We start from the raw sequence: 25,029 nt of genomic DNA, 5'->3' as shown, positions 1-25,029 counted from the left end.
TCTGTGTGAAAGACTTGGTGGTGCGACAATTCAAAACAGCAAAAAACGTACAGATTTGAAATGTGTAGCTGCCATCCAATTCAAAATGGGCTTATTTTTTAAAAAATTCTGAGTTTCAACATTAGATTTGTTGCCTTTGCACCATTTTCAATGAAAAGTAGGCCTTAAATGATTTGCATATTATTGCATTCTGTCTTTATTTACATTTTGCACAGCATCTCAACTTTTTTGGAAATACAGCTGTAGAACCATACAGTCATATGCAAAAGTTTGGGCACCCTCGTGGGGTGATCAGTGTTCAAATTCCATGCTTTGTAAACACATCCTTTGCAAAGAACACACTTCTGCACATTGTAATGCTGTTTATTTGCTAAATTTAATATATTGGAAAAAATGAAATATACAAAATGTGGCCTGTGCAGAATTCATGGCACATTCTGTCTGTATGTCTTATATTTTTACAATATGTTAAACTCAGCAAAGAAATTGAAATGTAGAAAATGCCATATTTAAGTTTATTATCTATAGACGATGTGTTAACTTATTTACACTTCATAAATGAGATGAAACAAGGGTGTTCAAATTTTTGCATATTACTGTTCGTCCAAGCCAAGAACTATTTAGGACTCTTCATTTTTAACCTCTTAAAATACCAGGTTTGCTACATACTAAGGCTTCGTATTCAGTAAGTACAAGGACTTCGATGCAAACTAGGGTGTGTAATAAAGCTTTGGGCCTGCCGGTGGGCCCTGGCCATTTAAGGGGTTAAAGATATTATTCAGAGTCAGGTATGACATCTGGTTTCATATCACTGTTTCTCACTCTGAAACCCCTTGACGAGGAAACAATAGAAGAGAGGGGAGGATTGGTACCATGGCAACCTGTCAACAAAGTAAATCAGTTGGACTTCAGCCCGCCCCCATTGTTCAGAGCCCCCTTCTGATTGGAGCGTGTGGGCTGAAGTTGGTGTCTGAAGCCAGGCAGTTAGTAAGAGTCTGCGTCAGTCTAGGATGGACCACCCACAACAGAACCCACTCCTGCAGTGATTTCCTTTCACTCAGCTTTTGATGAACATGTTTAAGTTTAGAGATGGAACACCTGCATACCTGCCTGAGGCGGGTTTTCATGGATTAAGCCTGTCTGGTTAAATACAGTTAGAAATATTCTTTATTCAGACCCCCACCACTACCACTTACATTCAGTATGGTGGTGGGTAAGAGGGTAGCCAAGGAGACGCTGCTGCCCTCGGTACGTGAGGATGACGATGATGACGTGGGTCTTGGGCAAGAGCCATTAGGAGGGATTGGGAGCAGGCCGACCAGCAGACCACGAAAAATCTACAGCAGAGGCAGTGTGGACAGCCAGGTGAGCGGGCACGTAAGAGTTTGGGGACTTTTAAAAGTCTTTTTGGTAGCACTTTCCATGAATGTCACATCTGTGAGCATCTATAAACACATTCATAATGTGTTATAATACATTCATAACGCATTATAAACATGGTTATTAATGTTTCTAAAAATGAATTACACTGAATTAGACTAGAGCCATGTTTTTATACATTATGAATTAACATAATGCATTATACGTAGTGTTCATAACATGCTATGCTGTCAGTGTCAAAGAGGTCAGTCCCAGTTTGGAGAGTGTATAGACAAATACACACCCTGAGATTTACAGTATTTTATTTATCACTGCTGGTGCTATTAGAGCATCATTGGGGCTCCAGTCATGAATATTCAGATGCTCCAAATAGGCTGACCAGCGTAGAATTATTGCTATAATGATGCCTTATGAATGCATTATAACATGTTATGAATGTGTTTATAAATGCTTACAAACATGACATTCATAGAAACTGTTACCATGTTTTTTTACGCAAATCAACATGATTTCTTAGTCAATTTGTGACAAATGAACACAATAAGGCTTTCACTAAAGCTTTAATATGCTATTTTATAACAAACAGTAAAGCATATATAAAAGGGAAAATTCCACCCTATTGATCCTTTTCATAAAAACCTTTTGGTTTTTAAAGCACATTTGGGCCCAAATGTTTCCGTCTGTGCTTTCAAACAAGTTTTGAAAAGAAAACTAAAATCATTCTTTTAAAAAAACTGCTCTGCTTTCCAAAGAAACACTGATAAATATGAAGATGAGTGCTATATAGAGCATTGAGGGGCCAGTTTATTGGAAATGCCTACCTTGTGCCAACAGTTATTGAAGATTATATCAGAAACACCCAACATATAGAGTACTGTGCAAAATCAGATCCCACCTTTCAGTTGTTTACTTTCTAATCAAAAGGCTGTTAAGTTTATTACAAGATATTACTGAGAAGATTAGATATAAGATAATCCACTTGCATTAGGAAGGTAAATAAGTCATAAAACTGCAGTTCAAAAAGTTTGGTAGACACCATCTGTCACCATCAGATAAACATTGTCAAAACATCCATTCTGTACAAATGACCTATTTCTAATAAAAGTAAACATACATGTTAATCCACATTCATAAAGAAGAAGAAAATCAAAGGAAAATGTGTGAAAAAAACAAGAGTTTCCAAAAACAGCAGCTCAAAAATACAGAAAAAATGCCACAATATGACCTGATAGACTGATAGACCACCAAAACTGCCCAGCCAGTTAAACAGCACTTAAAGCTTTCATCCACTCCTGCCTCACATGTGAAAAAATCCACAGCCATCCTCCCACTGTGAGAAGACAATGCAGCGCCATGGGTCTAAAAGCATGTGTAGCTGCCGAGAAGCCTCAGTGAGAAAAGGAGAAAAAGAGAAAGAGGAAAAAATACGCAAATCAAACAAAGAAGCTGCTGGTGCGCTCAGATGGACTGACCACCCCAGAGTCTGGTCTTCAACATCGTTGCAAGTGTCAGAGATCAGCTGGGCTGTGAGAAGTAGAAAGTACCACCAACTTCTAAGACTGAACTTTGGAGTTCGTAAAACATAATCAAGTCTCCTGAAAAGAATGCCAGTCATAATAAAAGAAAACGCTGAAAAAGTAGATGTTATATTTAGCTGTTGAGGCGTCGGTTTTGACCATTAATAGAAATAGATGAATAAAAACAAAATGTGCACCAGCAAGGTGGAGCTACAAGGTAGGGGTTTCTAATAAAGTGGCCACAGTAGGTGTGATGTAAGTGCATTAGTAAATAGCTGGAAAGCTTTGCAGGTGCCGTTTCTTACTTACTTACAAAATAAAAGTAAGAAAATTCACTGAAATTCCAAAAGTTGGGCAGGTTTTCCAAACTTTTGACGGACAGTCTGCTTGTTTTTATAGACAGTGGTCAGAGCGAGGGGCCGGAGTCCGAGCACAGGGGAGAGGGCTGAAGATGAGGAAGACAGTGGTGGAGATAAAGATGAGGAGGATGAGGAGGAGAGTGGAGCGTTTGACGAACAGCACAGAGACGGAGTGTGTTTGAGCACGGATGAAGATTATGACACAGAGCTGGAGCTTGAAGGTTATGTAGAAAGAGTTCTTATTAAAAGTGAAAAAGTGAGAGCGTGAGACAGAGAGAGAGAGAGAGAGAGAGAGAGAGAGAGGGAGAAAGAGAAAGAGAGAGAGAGAGAGAGAGAAAGAGAGAGCGTGGGTGATTCGTGTTATTATGGAGGGTGTCAGAAAGCTAAGGGGCAGAGAGTGTGTGGTTGCTGCTCTACAGGGAATAAAACGGGCTAACAGTCATGAGTCATACTTTTGATTTCAGACAGATCCTCTCTTTCTCTCTCTCTCTCTCCCTCTCTATCTCTATCTCTCCATTTCTCACCTGCTTGTTCTGAAGATACTGGAACACCTACGCAGTCTCCTACATCTACATAAATCACTGTTCTAAACCCTCATGCTATCCATGTGTTCCCTCTCTCTCTCTCTCTCTCTCTCTCTCTCTCTCTCTCTCTCTCCCATGGCTGTTTATTCAGCTTATTAGAGATGACCATCTGCTGTATTAATGCAGTGTGCCTCTGCATAGCTTAATGAATGGCTTGGGAATTTTCCACATTTATCATAATTGGCCATCTTAATGGCGAACAACGGTGTGTTGTAATATTTGATTTGCCAATGATACTATTTCACTCCACCAGGCGGCTAACGGATCGGGTTTCAACAGTAGATCATTTTTGCAAATGTTGCTTCTTTCGCATTGACTTGCATATTGTTAACCCCTAATCTCTGGGGGCTTGTATGACCACAGTTTAACTTCTCACTCTTATTAGTTTCAAAGAAGGGTCACACTGTATTTGGGCGGTCACCTGTACATGCTCTACACACACTTAAATCACAAACAAACTTTCCTACATAAATAGTCTTAATATCTATAATAATAACTTGTAAGGAATGGTACACAATTTTCCGTTTACCTCAGAAGTAGTCAATCAATGAAAGCATATTTGTTGTCCACATTTTGCTTCTATATTTTAACCCTGGCCTAATCTTGTCAACAAACACTAGATCATGTTAATAGCCACCCAATCCTTTGCATAAACACATGCCCAAAACTGCTCTGAACATCTAGGGTGAGGGGAAAAGTGTATAAATTAGATTTTTCACCAAAATATTTGTTTAAGGAGTTAATTGGAAAGGAAATTTGACAAAAAAATCAAATGTACACAAGTTTCCCCGTACCCCAAATATATATCAGCCAAGACATATTTGGTAACCAAAGCTTGTTTCTTTAGCTTTTCACGGGAGTTACAAGTCTAATGTAGCTATGCGGGCATAATAGAAGTGCATTTTCACCATTTAGCATCCTACAAAATAGATCAAAAAAGAGTGAATTTGAGTGTCGAAGTTGGGGCATCTAACAGATTTGTTTAAATATTTTCTGACACATGCCCTACTGCTGTCCACAAAATGACCTTTCAAATTGCATTAATACCTTTACATGGCTAGGAGTTGCCTACCTTGACAGAAAAGAACTGTTTGACATGCAATTTACCAACTGTAGATTTTTTTTTTTTTTGCCTTTTAGCATTTTTCATGTGTTTCTCAAAGCAGGGCCACAAGAAAACAAATCTGCTGGAAACATACCAGTATCCATCAGCAAGCATAAGAGGATATCTCGCTTAAAATCTTTATTATGTTTCAAAGAACACTGTTGAATAACGTTTAAAGACACAATCCCATGATCACAATTTTTTTGACTAATTTGATAACTGCAGCACATTCCAAAAAACTCTCTCTTTCATTGTTTTGGCCCAGACAACCTAACATTAGACCTCAATACATGTTTACATTGTGCACCAGGCCATTTCAGATGGGCTTGGGCCCAGAGAAGTGGGCAGTGTTTCTAGATACTTTTGGATCTGGCTTCCGCTGCACACATTACAGTCTCAACTTGCGTCTCTGTTGTTGACAACAGCTTCTCAAAGCCCATGTGGTGATATCCATCACAACAACATGCTGCATGCTGGTTTGTAATGCAGACATTTGAGGTGTCAAAGGTCACAGGTATTCAGGTGTGGTATTGGACCTTGTCCTTTATGAACATGAACAACTTGGCCTTTCCTGGAAGCTTCTTTAATACCCAAGCATGATTGCATTACCTGTTTAAGATGATGTTTCACAATGTTCCGAGTTTTAATTTGCTCTTGTCCCAAGTTTTTCCGAAAGTGTTGCAGGCATCAAGTTCAGCATCAGTGTATATTTAACAGAAACAATGAAAATGATCAAATTAAACATGATATATTTTGTCTTTGTACTGTTTTCATTCAAATACAGGTCAAAGAACATTTATAAACTACTACATTTTACCTACTGTGTTGGGTTTGTACTTCAGTGTCATAGCTCTAGCGCCATATTAAAGAAAAAAACTTCAGACCACACATGTCTTGGCTGATTGATTACATTTGGGGCAGCTGAAGGAAAATTATGTTGATTTTTCACTCAGCCATAACAAAAAGAGTTAATGAATCATTTAACACTGGCTGGTCGTCAGTTATCCAAATTGTTACATAACAATGCCGTGATGTCACCAGCCTGGCTATTGGAATCATAGACCATGAGATCTTGCCAGCTTTGAGGAGAATGAGAGATGTCCTGTTTTGTTTGTGTTACAGATGAGAAAGATCCGTACGATCCCACTGGCCAGGCTTGCTACAGAGAGGCGTGTAAGAGGCTCGGTGTGATTCCTGTCTCATACTTCCTCAGAAACATGCACCAGAGTGAACTCAGCATGGTGCACCATGGCCTTGGACCTCAGGTAGACTTCTAAAATATGCTCGTCACTATAGAAACCATGTATGAATAGAGCATATTTGGCTTATTTTGCTCACCATTGATCACAAAGATAAACAAACAACTGAAAAAAAGACATTTTGACAACTCTGCTCGGTAGGGTACCATGGCTCTGGCGGTTCCCTTGGTAACCAACACCTCCATCCTGAAGCTGAATCTACGAGATAATTGGATGGAAGGAGTAGGCGGGGCAGCTGTGGCTGACATGCTGAAGGAGAACTGTTACATCACAGGTGCTTTTCTGAAACAGCTAAACACCTTTCATTGATCATTGATCACACTTTCATACATGTGCTACTATAAATCTCAGCCCAAACACCAGCAACACACTAGCCTGTTCAACTTCATCACCTGTTATTTGTCTCTTACCTAACGTATCATCAGCATCACATTCAGAGACTTTGTCTTTGACTCCTTTAACTAATATACATAAATATATAAAACCATTAAGGACAATTAATGAATTTAAAGTGATATTGGTTTAATGTAAAAAACGCTGTTTGCATAAGTATTCAACGCCTGTGCTGTGAAAGCTCCAAGTTTATATGGATGAAAGATGTTGTCCTAACAAGGACATAACTGGCCTACAATTAGTAATTTGTGGTGAGATGAGACAAAATTACATTGTTTGGCCAAAATTCAAAACACTATGTGTGGCACAAACCTAACACTGCTCATTCCTCAACAGTCACCATCTTATCAGTGAAGTGTGGGGGTGGCAGCATCCTGCCGTGGGTATGCTTTTTTCTCAGCAGGGACTGGGCATCTCGGTAAAACTGAAGGATGGATGAATGGTGTAAAATATAGAGAGATACTGCAAGACCAAAAACCTGCAGTCTGCTAAAAAAAACACTGAAGTTTGAGAGAAAACTCACCTTTCAGCAGGATAGTGATTCCAAGCACCAGGCCAAAGCAACACAGGAGCAGTTGCACAACAAAAAGACAACGTTCTACAATGTTCAAGTCAAAGACTTGAAGATTTAAATCCAATATAGAATATGTGGCACTTTTCGGAAATTGTGGTCCACAAGTGTCATCCAACCAATCTTAAGAAGAAATCTGCCTAAAGAATTGGACAAAATCACTCCACAGTGTTCAAAGCTAGGAGTCACTCACCTTAAACAGACTTGCTATGGCAGCAAAAGGTGGTTGTAAAAAGTACTGAGCTGAAGGGGTGGAATATTTATGCACACAGCATTTTTTGCTTTTTGTTTTTTTTAAGATCTGCTGACAAATAATATATTTTGACTTGCTCCATATGGCAGTTTGCCTATGTTTACACAGATGTTCTTCCTATGTGATACAGATGTGTCATCTGTGTGAACAGCAAAAAACGCAGTGAATCAGACATTCTCAATTCCGATTTCAGACGCTCTCATATGTGGCGCTGAAATTCGATACGTATCTGATTCCAATTTGAACAGCCAGATAGGAATTCATGCAACTTTTATGTCAGTCCAGCTCGACGTTTGTCATAATTTCAAACTGCTGAGACTCGTAAACATTTAGGCTGATGTTTCTGTACCAAGAAACCTAGAAGCAGCTCATCGCAACTGCTCCGTGTTTGAAGAGGTTTCAAATAAAATGGCCAAAAGCGGCCGGTGGAGACTGAGGCAGCAGCAACCAAATAAAAGCTTAAAGAATCCAAGGACACGAATCAAAGAAACAGCCGTGCCCTCTTTACGGCAAACTTGAACACATTGTGGGTGCTGAGCCCAGCTGTCAGCCATTGGAATTTCATGATGGCCCCTGTAATGCTGGCCCTCCTGCACTGACAGGCGTTCACTGTCCATCATGGTTGTTTACCTCTGGATGAGCCACGTGAAGTATTGTTCTTTTGTGCCAGTTTAGTGGCTGATCTGTTCAGACTGATGTCGCCTACAGGTCACGTTTTAAAGATAATGTGAACAGCTAAACAAAAAAATCAGATTTGGTGAGAAAATCAGATTAGGCCCAGTTTTACCTGCTGTGTAAACGTAGCCTTTGATTGAAAAAGAATTGTTGATATGGTTGGTGAGGTATTGCTACTGAGCATCCCTAGATAGAACGTAGCAATATTTGTGTTTCAGCTCCTTAATAACCACATCATTCAGAGGCTTCAGCGACATTCAGAGGCAAAACTTTCTCAGCCCAAAATGCACCAACTTTGGAACAGTTTTGATTACTTCAGGGGACGAAAGCAGCGTTTTTAAAGAACGCCATTCGTTCTTCCCATAGAAAAACAATGGCTTAATCTTATTTGGGCATAACGCTGACTACAACATGATGACATACTCTCAGTGGTCTACGATCTATTGGTGTGGACAAAAAATTGTTTTGAAAACATGGTCAAAAATGCATCTTCAGAAATATCTTATATCTCATATTCTCTCAGAGAGAAGCTGACGTCGTTGGAGCCTTCACTTCTGAGACAGCCTAATGCTTCACATGTTGGATTTCTCCTGCTGCTCTTTGCAGCATATTACGACCTCAGCCTGTCAGCACATCTAATGAAAGGGCAAGATTGGCTTTATTAGGAGGAAAAAACACCTGCTCTTGTTTAAATAAGGCTCTGAGCTGATCGCACAGCTTCACACAGCGCTGGAGCAGAATTAGAGAACAAAGGTGACCGACTGCTTTCCGTCACTAAGCAATACTGTACATGTGTGAGCTGAAGCTTTCAGACAGAACAAAGTACAGAGCCTGTTAACCTGAAATCTGATCGCATAGGCATTCATTTATTTAACAGTTAGAATGATCTGAAAATTAATATTGTAAAGAAAGTGTATAATGTGTTCAACCAATGACAGAAGTAATGACAGAAGAACCCCATGCTGGTGCTAGATAGATCCATTTCCAAGAAGGTTCATCACAACACATTCTCCATCAATGCAGAGAACCATTTCACCACAGCAGATCATCTGCCTCCATCTTGCCCTATCCACTGCCTCCTCTACTTTCACACCAACCATCTCCATGTCCACCTTCACTACATCCATAAACCTTCTCTGAGGTCTACCTCTTCTCCTTCTACCCGGCAGCTCCATCTCCAACATTCTTTGACCAATATATCCAAACAATGTAAATGTATCCTCAAAGGTACAGCAGTGGGTTTAAGGTCTGATTGTGAACCTTATATGTTTTTCCAGTAGAAAAGTACGTATTTGTACCTTCATATAATCTAATGATTTAAAACAGAACAATAAAGTGAAAAGCCTGGAGACGAGACGGGGTGTGTGGAGTATATAACTTAGAAAATATCATTTCAGTGGATTATGGTACCAATATGTTCCCTGACTAAAGGTACTGAGATGTACCCTTGAGGGTACCATCCCAGTGACAAGAGGGGCACTACTCCAGTAACAGTTAGTACCTTTGAGTACCTTTAGAGCGTGTAGAACTATTATCTTTACTAAAGAATTCTTGAAGACCCATCTTTTTAAGAGTGTTGCTATATTCAAATTCATATTCAAAGAAAGAAAAGTAAAAAAAAAATGTGCATGACGTCACTGATTACGTCACAGATATGCGGCTTAAATTTTCAGTACTCCCAACTTAAGACACCCCCCCCCCACCCCCCCACCCCCCCGTATCCCTGCTCTGCTCTGCTCTGACGGTTGCCTCAAAAAGCAGTCCAGGCTGAAACACTTTAAAGTGGATGGGTGGAGCTAAAGTACTGCAGGCTGAATAGGTGGAAGTGGATGTAATGTAAATGCATTGGGTTTTATGACATCACAAATACAATGACTTCAAAATCAAGCTGTAATTTATGTGGAATGCATGAAACTCTTCTTTGTGAAAAAAAAAAACAGTGAGTGCATTTACATGCACTCAATAATCTGATCAACGCATTTAAATGCACTTGAGGTATCAGATAATGGGGAAACTCCAAGTCTACATGAGTCAAACAGTAATTAGACTTCTGCTTTGCAACTGGCCAATAAATTCACAGTAGAAGATGTGATGTAAACGTAAAGTGAAGCTCAAACACCGCACCACTTTACCTGAAAATATGAACACAGGTCATCTAGAAGATGAAGAATATTTAAATCTTCATTTCGTTAAGTGTTTAGTTTCAGCGTCGCTCCTAAAGAGCTGCCATCTTCTGGCTGCTTGCTTATTTCTGGTACAGCAGTCTGTTTTCGCACATGCTCAGACTGAGAAATCCAAAAGAAATCAGAGTAAGAGTTCCTGACTCTGATCTAAGAATAACTGCAGAAATCTAACTATGACTGGATTATTGAGTGCATGAAAAACGCACTCTTCCCTGCGATGGACTGGCGAGCTGTCCATGGTAATATCCTGCCTTCCACCCAATGACCGCTTGGGTAGGCTAAAGCACCCCAGCGACCCAGAAGGAGAAGCTTAGAAGATGTGTGTCTATGTGTGTGTAAACGCACTCAGTGAAATAGAAAAAAGGAAAATTTTCAAGATATCATCATCATCATCAAGTGCATAATGTTCCCAAACAGCCAGGAAAATTAAATAAAACATATTAAAATATATCCTGGTATCAATGTTAAGTATTTCAATCCTCACTGTATAAGTTAACATTGAATAAAATAGCAAGAATAATGAATACCACAAATGATTCCAAACTTTTGAATGAAAGTGTATAGGTTGCAGGTTTTACATCACTGAGAACACTGAATGCAAACTCTGAAATGGGACTGTTACTATAATTCATAATCACTGAATATAATGACATGAGTCTTCAGATGATTTGGACTTTTCATACAAGGATAAATGAATAAATGTATTTGATTTTCATGTTGTTTCAGAGATAGACCTGTCAGAGAACCACCTGGGTGAGTATGGTGTGAAGGCTCTGGCCAGCATGATGCTGGAGAACACCACCCTGGTGTTGCTCAATCTCTCAGGGAACTGTCTGGACGAGCGAGCGGCCAGACACCTGGCTGAAGCCCTGAGCAGGAACCAGAACCTGCAGCATCTGGACATGAGTCACAACCAGCTAGGAGAGGCAGCAGGTACGGCCTCAGATGACATAGCTAAAAGTTAATGCTAAAAAGCTGATCTTGAAATGAAGGGTCAGGCACACTTGGTGGAGATCTGTGAGCTATGCTGATGAAGAAAAAGACATTCTTATATCTTCTGTCCAGAAATCGAATAATAGAATAAAGGTGCCAAATAGGGTTGATGCCATAAAGGAACGTATGGTTCCCTGAAGAACATTTCAATGGATGGGGCACTTTTGTAAGTGAGATAAGCGAGTGTAAAGAACTTTTTGAAAGTTTAAAGAACCTCCACATAATGGAAAGATTCTAAGGAACCTTAAATTGGTACAGAACCTTTAAATTATGTGGAGGTTTTTTAACGCTTTAACATCTCAGGCTTAATACATGCTTTGCCTTATTATTCAGTAAACTTCAGGGACTTCAGTGCAAACTGGCTGAGCTATTCTTAGGCTATTGAAGTGTGTAGTAAACCTTTGGATCCTGACCATTTAAAAAGGTTCCTCATGCTCACAAATCTCCTTTCAAACATGCCTTTTTAGGGAACGTTTTTAAGGGAACCTTTAATGGGTACAGAATGTGATGGTTCCTCAAATCTCTTTCCAAATAACTCTCAGGTGATAAAGTGATATAAATACAATAAATTGAACACGAAGGACATTCGTATTATTGACAACTGTCAATCAGAATGACAAAAACACTGAGATTTCCAGGCCAGTACAAACAGTCTTCATGGGCAGAGGACTCGGATCTCGAAAACAATCCAGCCAACTTTTTCTGTCAAATCCAGTAACCTCACAACTGTGACGGGATGGGATTTACCTTCCTGCCTCCTTGCTTTGTGTATGATTTGTGCATCCAACCAGTGTTTGGACCTTCTCAACTAAACTGTGAAAATGTAACAAACCCAGACTTCTTTGAGAAAGTCACGCTGCCTGAGACTTGTCAAGGCTGTCTGTTTCAGGCAGTGCGTCCCAAAAAATGTCCTAGCTGTTTCCAGACTGCGTAGCCCAGGGCGGAATCATCTGGCGATGGAGACAACGCGAGTGATCATGAGCGCTTGAAGAAGAACATTACTCCTGCTGAAAGATTCTGCATTGTGAATAATGCATAAAACAGCAAGGGTTTAATATTTTCAGGGTTGTAAATAATGTTGATGACTGTGCCCATAAAACCTCTGTTTAATACGCCTCAGTCCAAATGACAGTCCAAACGACCAAGTGGACGTAAGAGAATGCAGTGCTACCGGCACCTCGTTACCATCAATACAACAATCTCTAGATGATTTGTCTCTGAGTCTTAAGGCACTGCACTGGTAAAAGGAGACATTTCTCATCTTGCATAAGGCAAGAAAGGATCGAACAGACAAACTGTTCAGATATAGTGCACTCAGTTTGTATCGCATAGAACCAATAAACACTTTATTTCATTAAAATTGTGACATTTCAGCCCATGTGCAAGGACTCTATTAGACTTAGACTGCTTGGCTTTAACTACGCTGCCAAATATTTCACTGTAAAATTATGTTAAATAACTGGCTACTAGTTTCATTTTTTTCACAGTAATTTGCTTAATATAAAATGTAAAGGACAGTGAAATAGCAACTGTGTACTGTGAGCTCACAGTCACCTGGATCACACGATTACTGTGATGTAGCTGAATTCTACTGGGAAAACAACCTGTAAAAAAACAGGAGAATACAGTTAGAACCTGTTAGAATTCTTTTGTTACTGTGCCTTTAAGACTAAAATATACAATTGCTCTGATTGTTCGCTTTGAAAACATCCAGGCAGAAAGACTCATTATAACATCAATGTTAAAAGGTGAAAATAGTATTACTGTAGAGCAAAGAGGTGGAAACCGCAAAATCTGGGGCTGGTTTCCTTATAATAGTGTCCATGAGTTTGTGGTGTCATTCATGGGCCATGTACTTGAAAATGCAGAGGCGTTCTGGATGTAAATCTGCAAAGCCTGTAAAGAAACAATACCAGTCTTTAACACGACAGCCTCCTTTTAAAAGAATACTTTGCCAAAAAGAAAGTACAGTTTCGGAATGGTCTGTTTAAAATAAGTAGGGCTTGGTTGGACATGTTGTCTCTTAACACAATGAACATGATATGTTTTTAAGTACAGCCACTGTACAGTATGTCAATGCATTGTTGTTGTGACGAATGCAGTCAACACGAAACAAGCTGTTAATTCAACTTAATTTCCTCGTACAGGCCTTGACTGGACTGGGGAGTCAAACAACAGAAACTGAAAAACGAGGGTTAGTTTTCCATATTATGGCTCACTTTTTAAAAGAAAGGGCTTATAAAGGGAGATCATTTGTAAACACTGTTAAAGTTACCAAATGTGATATTCATTTCTCAAGTCCATTAAAAGTGTGTGGAAGTGTTTTGAATCCGTTGCTCCTGCGATGTGAGGATGACTCATGTACACCTTTCCATCTAAAGCAGTTTGAAGTTCTAAGAAGTGTTTCAGCTCTGAGTACATTATACACAATACAGAGCATCATTCATTCTGAAGAGCATTTGTGAGGTCAGACACGTACTGGATGAGAAGGCCTGTCTCACAATATCCATTCTTGTTCATCCCCAAAGCGGTTTGATGGGGTTGAGGTCAGGGCTCTGTGCGGGCTTGGCATTGTACTTGTTGATGTAAAGCTTGCATGCAGCTGCTCAGCCATGGAAACCCATGCCATGAAGCTCCCAACGCACAGTTTTTGTGCTGATGTTAATGTCAGAGGAGGTTTGAACTCTGCAGTTATTGAGTCAGAAGAGCGTTAATGACCTTTATGCACTATGCAGCTCAGCACCTCAGCTACGTGCTCTGTGACTTTACATGATCTGATGTTTCATGGCTTTCATGAGTTGCTGTAGTTACTAAACACTTCCACTTTTCAATAATACCACTTGCAGTTAATCATGGAATATCTAGGAGTAAAACATTTTCACACACTGACATTGCAATAGTGGCATCCTATTACAGCACCACGCTCAAATTCAGTGAGATCTTCAGAACGACACTTTCTTTCACAAATTTGTTTGTAAAGGCAGGCTGCATGGCTAGCTGCTTGATTTTATACACTTGGCAATGGGACTGAATGAAACACCTGAATTCAATCATTTAGAGATGTGTCCCAATACTTTTGTCCACATAGTGTATATTAAACAATAGACATTCAAATACAAATTCAGAGGAAGATCATTGTTAACTTACTAGCCAGCCAACAAGGGACCACCTGAATGCCAGTGGATATTACGTCTTATTATGTCATCTATGGTCATGAGCTGTGGGTAATGACCAAAAAGAATGAGATAATGAATGCAAGCGATGGAAATGAGCTTTCTTCGCAGGGTGGCAGCTACACTCTACTTGATAGGGTGAGGAGTTTGGTCATCTGGGAGGAGCTCAGAGTAGAGCCGCTACTCCTCCACACTGATAGAAGCCAGTTGAGGTGGTTCAGGCATCTGATCCGGATGCCCCCTAGACGCCTTCAAATGGGGGTGTTCCAGGCACGGCCTATGGGGAAAAGACCCACCCGGGATCATCCTAGGGCCCGCTAGAGGGATTATATCTCCAAGTTGACCTGGGAGCAGCTTGGGGTAACCGGTAATGAGCTGGAGGAAGTTGCGGGGGACAGGGTCGTCTGGAGTTCTCTGCTCTCCCAACTGCTACCGCAACCCCATCTGGATTAAGCGGTTAACGATGATAATGATGATGTCATAAGTGGACCTCAAGGGAAAACATAAAACTCAAGAAAAATGTTGTATTCGGGCCCTTTAATGCAAAACATAACTCTAAATTATCGTTTATCTTTTGAAGTCTACAAACAAATGGTGAATTTCAGTAAACAACATAAGCTTTTAGAAAGCGTACACCTGGATTATCCTCCTTTGATCTGAACACCTGTAGAGTCAGCAAAGAAAAATAGAAAAGTGCCTAGTTTAAATTGAAATGTTGCATTAAATTATGCCATTTAGGATAATTAAAGCAGGTGTTTTTGCCATTTACACGCAGCACCTGTCTCCAAGACTGATAAATGTGCAAAATCCTCTGTGCTGCAAAAGCTCTCTTCCTTGAAATACTTGTTATGACTAATGCATTCATTTAATATAACATTTCACATCATTGCGCAGCAGCTCTGTGTATCCACAGAGGATTAAAACAATCATACAGAGCCATACAGTGGATCTCACATATAGTGAATGACTGAAGACTAGCTGAAGTGCGCTGGGTGGGAGGATTGTAGATGCAGAGCCTTCTGGCTACGGCACAATGAATGACAGGAGTGCAAAGACGGCCTCATGATCTATATAATTCAAGAATAAAAATACTGCTTTGGAGCATTCATATGGAATGATTGTGTGAGCAAGCTATGATTCATGCATTCATAACCCATCCAACTGGCACCTCTCCCTCTGCCGTGCATATGGCAATATCTCTCTCTCTTTATAAAGCTACCATGCTACCATACCGAAGCATATGTTTCTGCTTCTACCCCGTGACCCATGATAAAGCCTAATAGGCGGTGACCGTGTGATATAATGTATGTACATTCGATTTTTCTCCTCCTTTTCCTTCATAAGCCTCAGATAATCATATTCCATTGTGAATGTTTCACGTTAGAGGCATACAGGAGACTTAAGAGTTCCGTCTTTTACTCTCTCCCTCTTTTTTCCCCCTTAGGGGAAACTCTGGGTGCAGCTCTCGCTGAGAACACAGGACTGAAGTCATTCAATCTGGCCTGGAACTGCATTCGAGGAAAAGGAGCCACTGCTTTTGCCAGAGGCCTTGGGGTAAAAGTGATAACTTTTCTTTCATGCTCCGCAGGAAGCCACTCCAGCCCAGCCGCATCGATCAGCCCAATAACCGTGATTAAACAGCTAATACTTTAATCCGCAACGGCTGCAAACGGCAAGCCATTTTTCAGTACTGCACAATCTCGAGCTTCGAAACAACATCTGCTGAGCTGTCAATGTACTTTTTCTAGCTAAGTCTTAAAGGAGAATTCCACCCTTTTTTCCTAACCTCTACATAATTTGTCATTGAGATGTAAACAGCCTCATTCAGAGTGGGCTGATGTGAAATGGTTCATTGTAGAGATATTTTTTTTACAGTGGTGGTGATCGGAACCAGAAATCGTGATGCATACAATGCACACAAGGCCGTTTTATTTACCATACAAAACAACCAATGAATGATAAAATGGTGGTAAATCTGGAAAAAAAACTTTTCGTTTTGTACTTTTTCACCTCACAACACCCTGCGTGTACCTCTCCACCATGAATGGCTAAAAAAAAAAAAAATTTGGACCAAAATCATATCTCAAAACTATCATAAGCCAGTTTCTCAGGCATTGGACAACATTTATAATAACCAAATCATGTAATAACTCTGGGGAGGGAACTTTTACAGGGGTTGAAGTCTTCAGACGTCTGGTTCCTATCACCACCACTGTGAACAATTCTGACTATGTAAGTTTCTCTAGAACAGGGCATTTCACACCAAACCCCTCTGAAAGACTTTGTTTACATATAAATCTTTTCGAACAATTTCCCTTTAAAGGGAAGCGTTCCAGCCCTAACATGGCTTTGTAAAGGTCTCATGTTCTACTGCAACCCTCAGCCTCATTCAACAGATTCATGATTGACGTTTTTGTGTTTTTGTCCATAAATTTTCTCACATCATAATATCCATTAGGCATTATGCACACCATTTTGAATCCACTGTGACAAAGGAACGGATTGATGTAGTTGCTAATGCATACAGATGTAATGTTTGGCTTCCTAGCAGTAATGTTAGCTGCATGGCTTCCTCCTGCACTAGCCAGTTAATGGAGAAAAATAAAATAAAACATCGGAAAGTCCGTCCTCAAGTACCTTTGTAGCCTTTGTAGTTTCTCAGAAGTTCCTCTCACCTTCAAGATACATCATCAGAAGGGGGATCTGGTTTCTAAACAAGAAAATCTTGCTCTAGAGACTACCAGGGCCCCACTGTAGGAGACGAGAAGGTACAGTCACAAAAAGGCGTTTTAAGTTGAGGGTGCTGAAATTTTAAGCAGCATATACAGAATTTGACCAATGATGTCATGCAATAATCAACGATTAGCCTTTTTATTCAATTAATTTTGTTGATAATTTACATATTATATCCAGTATTATATCCAGTGTCATGTTGTCTTGTTTGATGTCGTGACAGCTTGTGTCACATGATCCTTTTTGCTAAGCATGCTCTAATTAGCCATCTTTACATCAAACCTTATAACATCTGTCAAAGCAAACTAACCTTAATGTTAACGTGACAGCTCTATCAATGTTTTATCAATAAACAAACCTGTCCTGACAACTCAACTAGCTTTTTTCTACTTACACATGACATTTAAAATGCACACAAAAAGATGATTTTCATAGAAATAAGTCGCATTTACGGCATTTGGCTGACGCTCTTATCCAGAGCGACTTACAACTTGATCATTTTACACAGGTAGGCGAAGGCGGTGTTAGGAGTCTTGCCCAAGGACTCTTATTGGTGTAGTGTAGGGGGATTGAACCCCAGCCTACAGTGTAGAAGGCAGAGGTGTTAATCACTACACTATCCCAACCACTGGATATTTTTGTTAATCATGTGTCATTGAATATAAAAAAAAAATGGCATCTTCAAAAAAGTCAACTTTACAGGAGAGGTCAATTAATGTAAGTTGATGTAAAGATATATAATGTGAAGGTATGTGATTTCTATTGGCCCGTTCATCATGAAATTTTCACACAATATAAAGGATGACAGCTGTGCTCAAATCATGTAGAAAAAATAATAATAATAATTCAGATGATATGTGAATGACCACTGTTCTGATTGGCTGCCCTGTGTCTCATTCAAACAGTAGCCTGAGCTGCAAAACTCCTTACTGCTTACTGTTTACTGCTGTAGACTGAATAAGTGATTATATGTAAATGTCTTTGACATCACAAAAACAATCAATTCAATATAGACTATGTATGGACTGTATGTGCTGGGGCTTGAACGGTGTGGTGAAATACAAGCACTAGTTTGTGACTGACTCGACGTCTGCTGTTAATGTTTAAAGGCCAACATATTCTTGAGAGCGGTGGACTTATCTTACAACGGACTCGGCAAAGAGGGAGCAGTGGCTCTGGGTGAGGGGCTGAAAGAGAACAACACTCTGGAGGAGCTCAATATTAGGTACACTGTTTTGTCATTTACTTTATCTGTGTGGCTGTCACAGCTCAGTGATTTGAAGCACGAGATATCTGCAGCATGGATCCAGGGGGGGGGTAGTCATCCAGTTACACATACAGAGGAAAGCATGCTCAGCTCCATTCTACTCACTGTCACTAGTTCCTAATTTAAGATCAGTCTGTTCTGTTGGTTCAGGTCCTGGACTTTTTATTTCAGACTCAGAAGAGAAGAATAGAGTTTTAAAGGGACGCTCTCTCCAAGATGAAAAATGCAATTGCTACATCTGCTGTAAACACACCTCTTTGACTCATACAGCAGGTCCACAGTAGTTTACAGTGTGAGATTTTACACTGGGAAAACCCCCTTCCGATGATGAAACTTGAAGGTGGGAGGAAAACTACAAAGAGTTTGAGATGGATTTTGGAGGCCTGTTTTTTTCCACTAGCTAGCTAATGCAAAAGGAGGCCAAATCAGAGCCCGTTTATGAGGAGCCTGGCCACTTCCTATTTCCCCTATTATATCAAAAACAGGACTGCAAAATTTCAGAGAGGAACTTCCCTTTAATTTTAGAAAGTAGAAGAAAGTATTTCACTGAAAAAGCAAAGCAAACTCACCTGTACGTTTCTTTTTTTTCTACAGCAAATGGGTTTTGGGCAGCAGGATGCGGTGATACATGAGGCACTGTTCTATAACTCAAGTTCGAAAGTGCTGAAAAATATAACAGCAGTTTCAATATATTTTGTTTTTCTATGTTTAGAAAATGAATTTATTACTTTATATAAAAAAAAATGTATGCATTTATGAAGCATGATTTTGCTCAAATGCTCCATCATAACCCATTAATTTTGGATTCACTCGGGAGCGCCCTCTAGTGTTTGAGAAACCCAGAAGACATTACAGAGCAATACCTCACCCCTCTACAAGTTCTCTGGTTAAATACACAAGCAGTTAGGATTTCTTTATCACCACCAGTATTTACGCAATGTATGCTGGGTATTGTAGTGAGGAAACATTGATGGCTAAAAGCACAAATAGGACACAAAACTGTTCTATCAAAACTAAGGCTGGAGGTTGCAATGCTGCATTACAGAATATTAAATAACAAGCAAATAGCAAATTAGGTGTTGGTCTTAGGCTGGAATGCCCCTTTAAGTTCCTATGCTGGATATACCATGAAGTTTCACTGTGGTTGTATAGGGAGCTTGGTACTTTGCTCCTTTACTCAAGTCGTCTTTTGCTGGGCTATTTCACTTCTAGACATGATTTCATTAAGTAACAATATGTTTTCTTAAGGGTGGCTTTAGGCTAATCTTCCTCTGCATTTAGTAAACAAAGCGTCTGTCAGACTGCCTTTGCCCTCTATCTGCTAGACTGGGAGAAAAGACAAGCAACTTTGATTTGATATTTTACTAACATGCCTTAAATCAAAGGTCATGTGTGCTTTTCCCCCTGAAACAATGAGGCTGATGGATTCTTGGCCTTTATCTTTGGCAGTATCAGCCTGTTTACCATTAAAAAGCTATCCGGATAGCCAAACCTGACCCTATTTCTGAAGGGGCAGCAATGAAATGGCATCCTTTGATGGTGATGCGTCTTGTTTATTTTGTTTAAATCTTTCTGAAACACTAACATGTTATTTCATTTCTCCGTCTTCTCTCTATCCACAGTATCAATCGCATCCCCCCTGAAGGAGCAATCCATTTAGCCGTGGGCCTCAAAGTGAACAAAACCATCCGGATCCTCAAAGTAAGGCACGGAGGAAATTGGTTTCTGTAGAAGCAGCGGGGAAGTGTCTGAGACAGAATACTGGGATAAAAGTGGCAGATCAAGTGAAACTTTCAATTAAATTTCAGTGCAGACATAAAATTCACTTGCTGGTAAACTGCTGACAGGCTCTTTTGATTTTCTGTGGATGTAGATGTCTCGGAATCCCATGCAGTCAGCTGGATGTTTTGCCGTCCTTAAAGCCATAGAAGCAAACTCTGCATCAGCAATGGAGCACCTGGACTTCTCTGTATGTGCCCCTCTCTTAACACTCTGTGCATACTGGCAAAGTTGATGTTATCATGCTTGACCCAGAAATGTGTGTTTTTGTAGCAACTGTTGCAAGGCTGGACAGGCTTTACAGAACATCAGCAAAAATGTAATTATATCTGATGAAATTCGGTTGAAGTTAAAGAGGCACTCCAGCCAAACGTTACAACATAACCAACGCTAAACCTGTTTCATAAAACAGTTCCGGGCCTAAAATCTGATCGAAGCCTTCGCAAAATCCACGATATATCCACCCCATGACCACCTCACAACAACTGAACTGTGTAACACGCCACTGTGCGAAAAATCTTTTGTGCTGTTAAAAGAAATATTCTTTGACTCTCATGCTAGTAAGAACCTATTTTTTTAGTTTAAACTGAGGGGCTGACAACTTATGTTCTTAACTGCAACTAGGCTGGTCAGCTAGCTAAGAGGTTACAAGATAGGCAACAGCTTAAACACCTCCATCATTAATATCAGGCTCAAATCAAAGTATGTACAGTATGATTAACTGTAAAACAGCAGTATAAAAGTATAAAAATGTCACTTGAATGGATCACACGCTTTAAATGTTCGTGTTCCAGTCAGAACTCAAACTGAGGTTGAATCCCAAATGGCTCCATACTCCCTCTATAATTAGTGTGCTAGCTATGAAAGTTTAGAGATTCTACCTACAGCCAAATAGTCCATCATCGATCTGTCTGAGTCCCAAATAACCATTTCTTAGCTATAGTTTGCACCTTTGGGCTGCAGGATCCAGTATTTAAATCCATATGTAGTGCACTACGTAGGGAACAGGGAGCCATTTGAGATTCAGTCCCAGCTTGAGAAGAGGGGTGCCGCTGAAGTGGTGCTAAATATGACTCAGTGGTAATTTGGGGAAGAAAAAGTGCTTATAAAGCGAATATTTTTGCATTTACAGCAACAGTGCTGTGTTCTCATGTTCATTGTTATATGTCAAAAAAGTTACAACATTCATGTAATGACTGCAATATACAGCGATGGGCGACCGAACATTCTCCTCATTCAGTGGTCCATGGCTGCTTTACAATGATACCATATTCTAAAGGAACTACATTTCTTGGTGGAATACTTGTTTATGTTAGTTATTAATAACATAATAACTTAAATTATTTTCTTAGAAATTGTGTATTTCATCATATTTTATGCTAATCATTGTTTTATAAAAGCAATAGGCTTCTGTGATAAAATCACAGTAACGCACAGCCTCTCATGGCTTATTGTTTTAGTAAACATGTCTCTTGCCTCACAAAGTTCTACCAATAAAGTTCCAAACATCCGATTTAGAGGTTTTAAGAGTAGGAAAACCTCCTTCTGATGATGCATGTTGAGGAGAAGGAATTTTTGAAAAGAACTATTAGCGCTTTTGATGCAGATACATGAGAGCAGATCAGAGCTGGACTTTGATTACCTAATCAAAACTACTCAAATTGAAAATGATAAGGAATTTCCTGCAATGCCAACATGAGCTTGATTACAGGGCAAAAAAAACACGCCTGATCGATCCTAAGAGTGTGACCATTCACACACATGTACAGTAAATACGCTGTGAAATTATTAACACATTTTAAAACAAGGTGTTACAAGAAAGCACCATTTATGGACCGAGCACTGATCAGTCAAAAGTTGGTCCATCATATCTATTTCATCAGTCTTTTTCTGTTAATCTTTGATAGACTAACACTGATCACTATCTCACGTATCTCTCCTTTGTCTGGTCTGAATACCTCTGATCAATGTTTAATCTTCAAGATTTCTTCAAGCATAATTCTCATAGTTCTTATTTCTGCTATTTGAAGTCTAACTTCCTTTCAAGTCTTTAGATTCCCTTTAAAAGGTGCCACAAAGGGTTCTTTGAACAATGCAGAATGTGGCTTAGAGGAACCACTTATAACCCTCCAGTTATTGTTAGATTTACCAATAGCATCTTTATCCTTGGGGTCAACTTGGTCCCAACATTTTAAACCTCCAGAAAATGACTATAATCAAAACTGTTACCCAAGTTTATCTTTCAGGTAAAAAAAAATCAATGATCAATCATTTACTTGGAGACTTTAAGCAATTCAAGATAATAGCAGGGTAAAAGAAGCATCCCAGTTGCCAGGGAACATTCACCATTGGCTAATGTTACCTACAAGTACTACTGAAAAATATATGTAAAAAAAAAAAACTTCCTGCTGAAAACAGTAATAGAACAGTCTCAGGATGTTTTTAGAACAAAACATTTGTAGCTGGGATTTTTGAAAAAGAGATCTGTGGTGGGAAGAACCTTTTAAGGATTTAATGTAAAGGTTCTGTACTAACTTTGGGTTCCTCCTTTTTAGAGCCTTTCAATATGTGGAGAAACTTTAAAAAGGTTCTTCAGACACATCTCATTTACAAAAAATGGTTCTCTAAAGAACCATCCAATGAAAAGTGTTTTTTTTTCTACGGCATTGCACAAAAGAAAGTGTGGTTCATCTCGGTGGTCCTTTGTTTTCTTTTACGTCTTAGTTGTTCTCAGTTGTTCTTCCTCATTCTCTAATTTAGTTTTTCCAAGCTTAGGTTTGAGCATTAGGAGTCTGGACCAGGCATGTGCACAGACAGATGCCAATAGGGGTACTCAACTGAATTCAGCTGAAAACAGTCTAAAGACTAGATATGTAATGTTTCAACTAATGAACTTTATTATTTTTTGTATACATATATATATATATATATATACTTATTATACAGTTGCCTTATTCTAAATTAAATGTTCCAGAAAAGCAGGGCATGTTTACCACTGTGTTACATCACCTTTCCTTTTAACAGTGTTCAATAATCACTTGGGACACAAATTTTTGTGGATTTTTTTTCTCATTCTTGCTTGTTGTAACACTTCAGCAGAATCTCCATTGTTCTATATTGTGCTTCATAATGTACCACACGTTTGCAGTGGAGGACAGGTCTGGACTGCTAGCAGGCCGGTCTAGTTCCTGCACCCTATTATTACTGTTGTAACATGTGCAGAATGTGGCTTAACATAGTCTTGCTGAAACAAGCAAGGATGTCCCTGAAAAAGACGTTGTCTTGATGGCAGCATATGTTTCTCCAAAATGTGCATGTAGAGCTCTACATTAATGATGCCTTCACAGATGTGCTAGTTACCCACTAACACACCCCCATGCCATGTCAGACCCTGGCTTTTGAGCTTTGTCCTGGTACAGTTGGGATGGTCCTTGTTCTTCTTTGAACATGACATGGAATCATCAGACCACAGCACACATTTCCACTTTGCTTCCACTAAACTCAAGCCCAGAAAAGTCGTCAGTGTTTCTGGATGTTTTTGATACACTTCTATGAACTCTGTAAATACAGTGGCATTTACTGACTCGGCTTCTATGAAGTATTCCTGGACCTGTGTGATTATATTCATCACAGATGCATGTTGGTTTTTAATGCAGTGTCATCTGAGGGGCTGAAAGTCACAGGCATCCAATTTGGAATTAGCATATATTTACAAAAATGAATATAAACTCAAGTTGATGAGGTCAAATATTAAATATCTCTTCTTTGTGCTGTTTTCAATTACCTTTAAATGCCTTTAAAAGGTGGTTTACAAATCTGTTTTCACTTACATTTTATCTAATGTCCAACATGTATGTAAATGGGTTTGTAGTATACCACTGTTCTTTACTCTTTTTCACTCTAGGACATCAGTGTGGACCAGGACTTTGAAGACTTGTCCAGCTCCATCAAAGAAACACTACCAAATCTCCAGGTGAAACATGGTGGGAAGACACGGCCTCTCCAAAAACCAAAGAGCTGACCAGATCCGAGAAGCATTCAGGCACAGCATCTACCACACCACTACCATGCGGGTCAATTCAGTGTCAGCTAAAGCAGAGATTTAATTTTATCACACCAAATATTACCATTAATATGTTTTTCAGTTTAGGCTAGCAAATGTAATTCCAACTGTTCCTCTTGAATTTATTAAAGGCTGATTACTAAAATCAAACAGAAGGAAATGGACCTCTACTCTTGACATTATAACTCACCGAAAGGTTACTCGGAGCGGCACCTGCTCAGTTTAATGTGAACAGCTGTTGAACACAATGATGTTCCCATGCATGGGTGCTTGTGCTGATGACGTTTATAACCTCAGGTGGGGTTCAAGCATATGCACATCTTTGAGTTTCTCTTCTTTTCAGGAACGGCTGACATTGACCAAGGAGAAAAGATGAAAAAACACACAGCCCAGATCATAGGAATTATACAAAAGCTCGACTGAATATTAACACCATTTTCATTTCTCAGCCATGGGACACTCAAGCTTTTTCTGTATGACGCACAAACCTGAATCTTTCAAATCATTTAAAAAGCCAAAAGCCTTGTAATATCCGACTGAGTTAAGCATAATGCAAGAGTTAAACTGGATTACAACTCTAAAGTCAACAGTTCAAATGAAAACGAAGCGTAGCAGTCAGTGAGTTTAGTAAAACACTGAAGGAAGGGAAGTGGCTACTGTACTGAGCTTTGAATGGGAAAAACAGCCAGGAACAAAAAGAGAAATATTAATAAATTTTTCTGGCATTTTATTTTAACTCTGA

General features: G+C 39.5%; 1 protein-coding gene across 1 annotated transcript; it reads left to right on the top strand.

The window, feature by feature from the left end:
• Positions 1 to 1,014: 1,014 nt before the first annotated feature.
• Positions 1,015 to 24,442, top strand: lrrc74b (leucine rich repeat containing 74B). The gene is made up of 10 exons (XM_017705007.1): positions 1,015 to 1,365; positions 3,297 to 3,477; positions 6,068 to 6,210; positions 6,346 to 6,478; positions 11,006 to 11,212; positions 15,890 to 15,999; positions 18,288 to 18,403; positions 20,068 to 20,146; positions 20,319 to 20,414; positions 24,129 to 24,442. The coding sequence occupies exons 1-10, from the start codon at positions 1,204 to 1,206 to the stop codon at positions 24,243 to 24,245; spliced, it is 1,344 nt and encodes a 447-aa protein (XP_017560496.1). The 5' UTR covers positions 1,015 to 1,203; the 3' UTR covers positions 24,246 to 24,442.
• The last annotated feature ends 587 nt before the right edge of the window (positions 24,443 to 25,029 follow it).

Source organism: Pygocentrus nattereri, chromosome 20, assembly GCF_015220715.1.
Source record: "Pygocentrus nattereri isolate fPygNat1 chromosome 20, fPygNat1.pri, whole genome shotgun sequence".
Classification (NCBI taxonomy): domain Eukaryota; kingdom Metazoa; phylum Chordata; class Actinopteri; order Characiformes; family Serrasalmidae; genus Pygocentrus; species Pygocentrus nattereri.
The sequence above is the reverse complement of the archived record's forward strand: the minus strand, read 5'-3'. Positions and strand labels throughout refer to the sequence as shown.

Excerpts from the sequence above, each read along its gene's own strand:
- lrrc74b (XM_017705007.1), top strand. The coding sequence starts at position 1,204 with ATGGTGGTGGGTAAGAGGGTAGCCAAGGAGACGCTGCTGCCCTCGGTA. Across the intron at positions 1,366-3,296 it reads GAGGCAGTGTGGACAGCCAG|ACAGTGGTCAGAGCGAGGGG; the intron begins GTGAGCGGGCAC and ends TTGTTTTTATAG. Across the intron at positions 6,211-6,345 it reads ACCATGGCCTTGGACCTCAG|GGTACCATGGCTCTGGCGGT; the intron begins GTAGACTTCTAA and ends TCTGCTCGGTAG.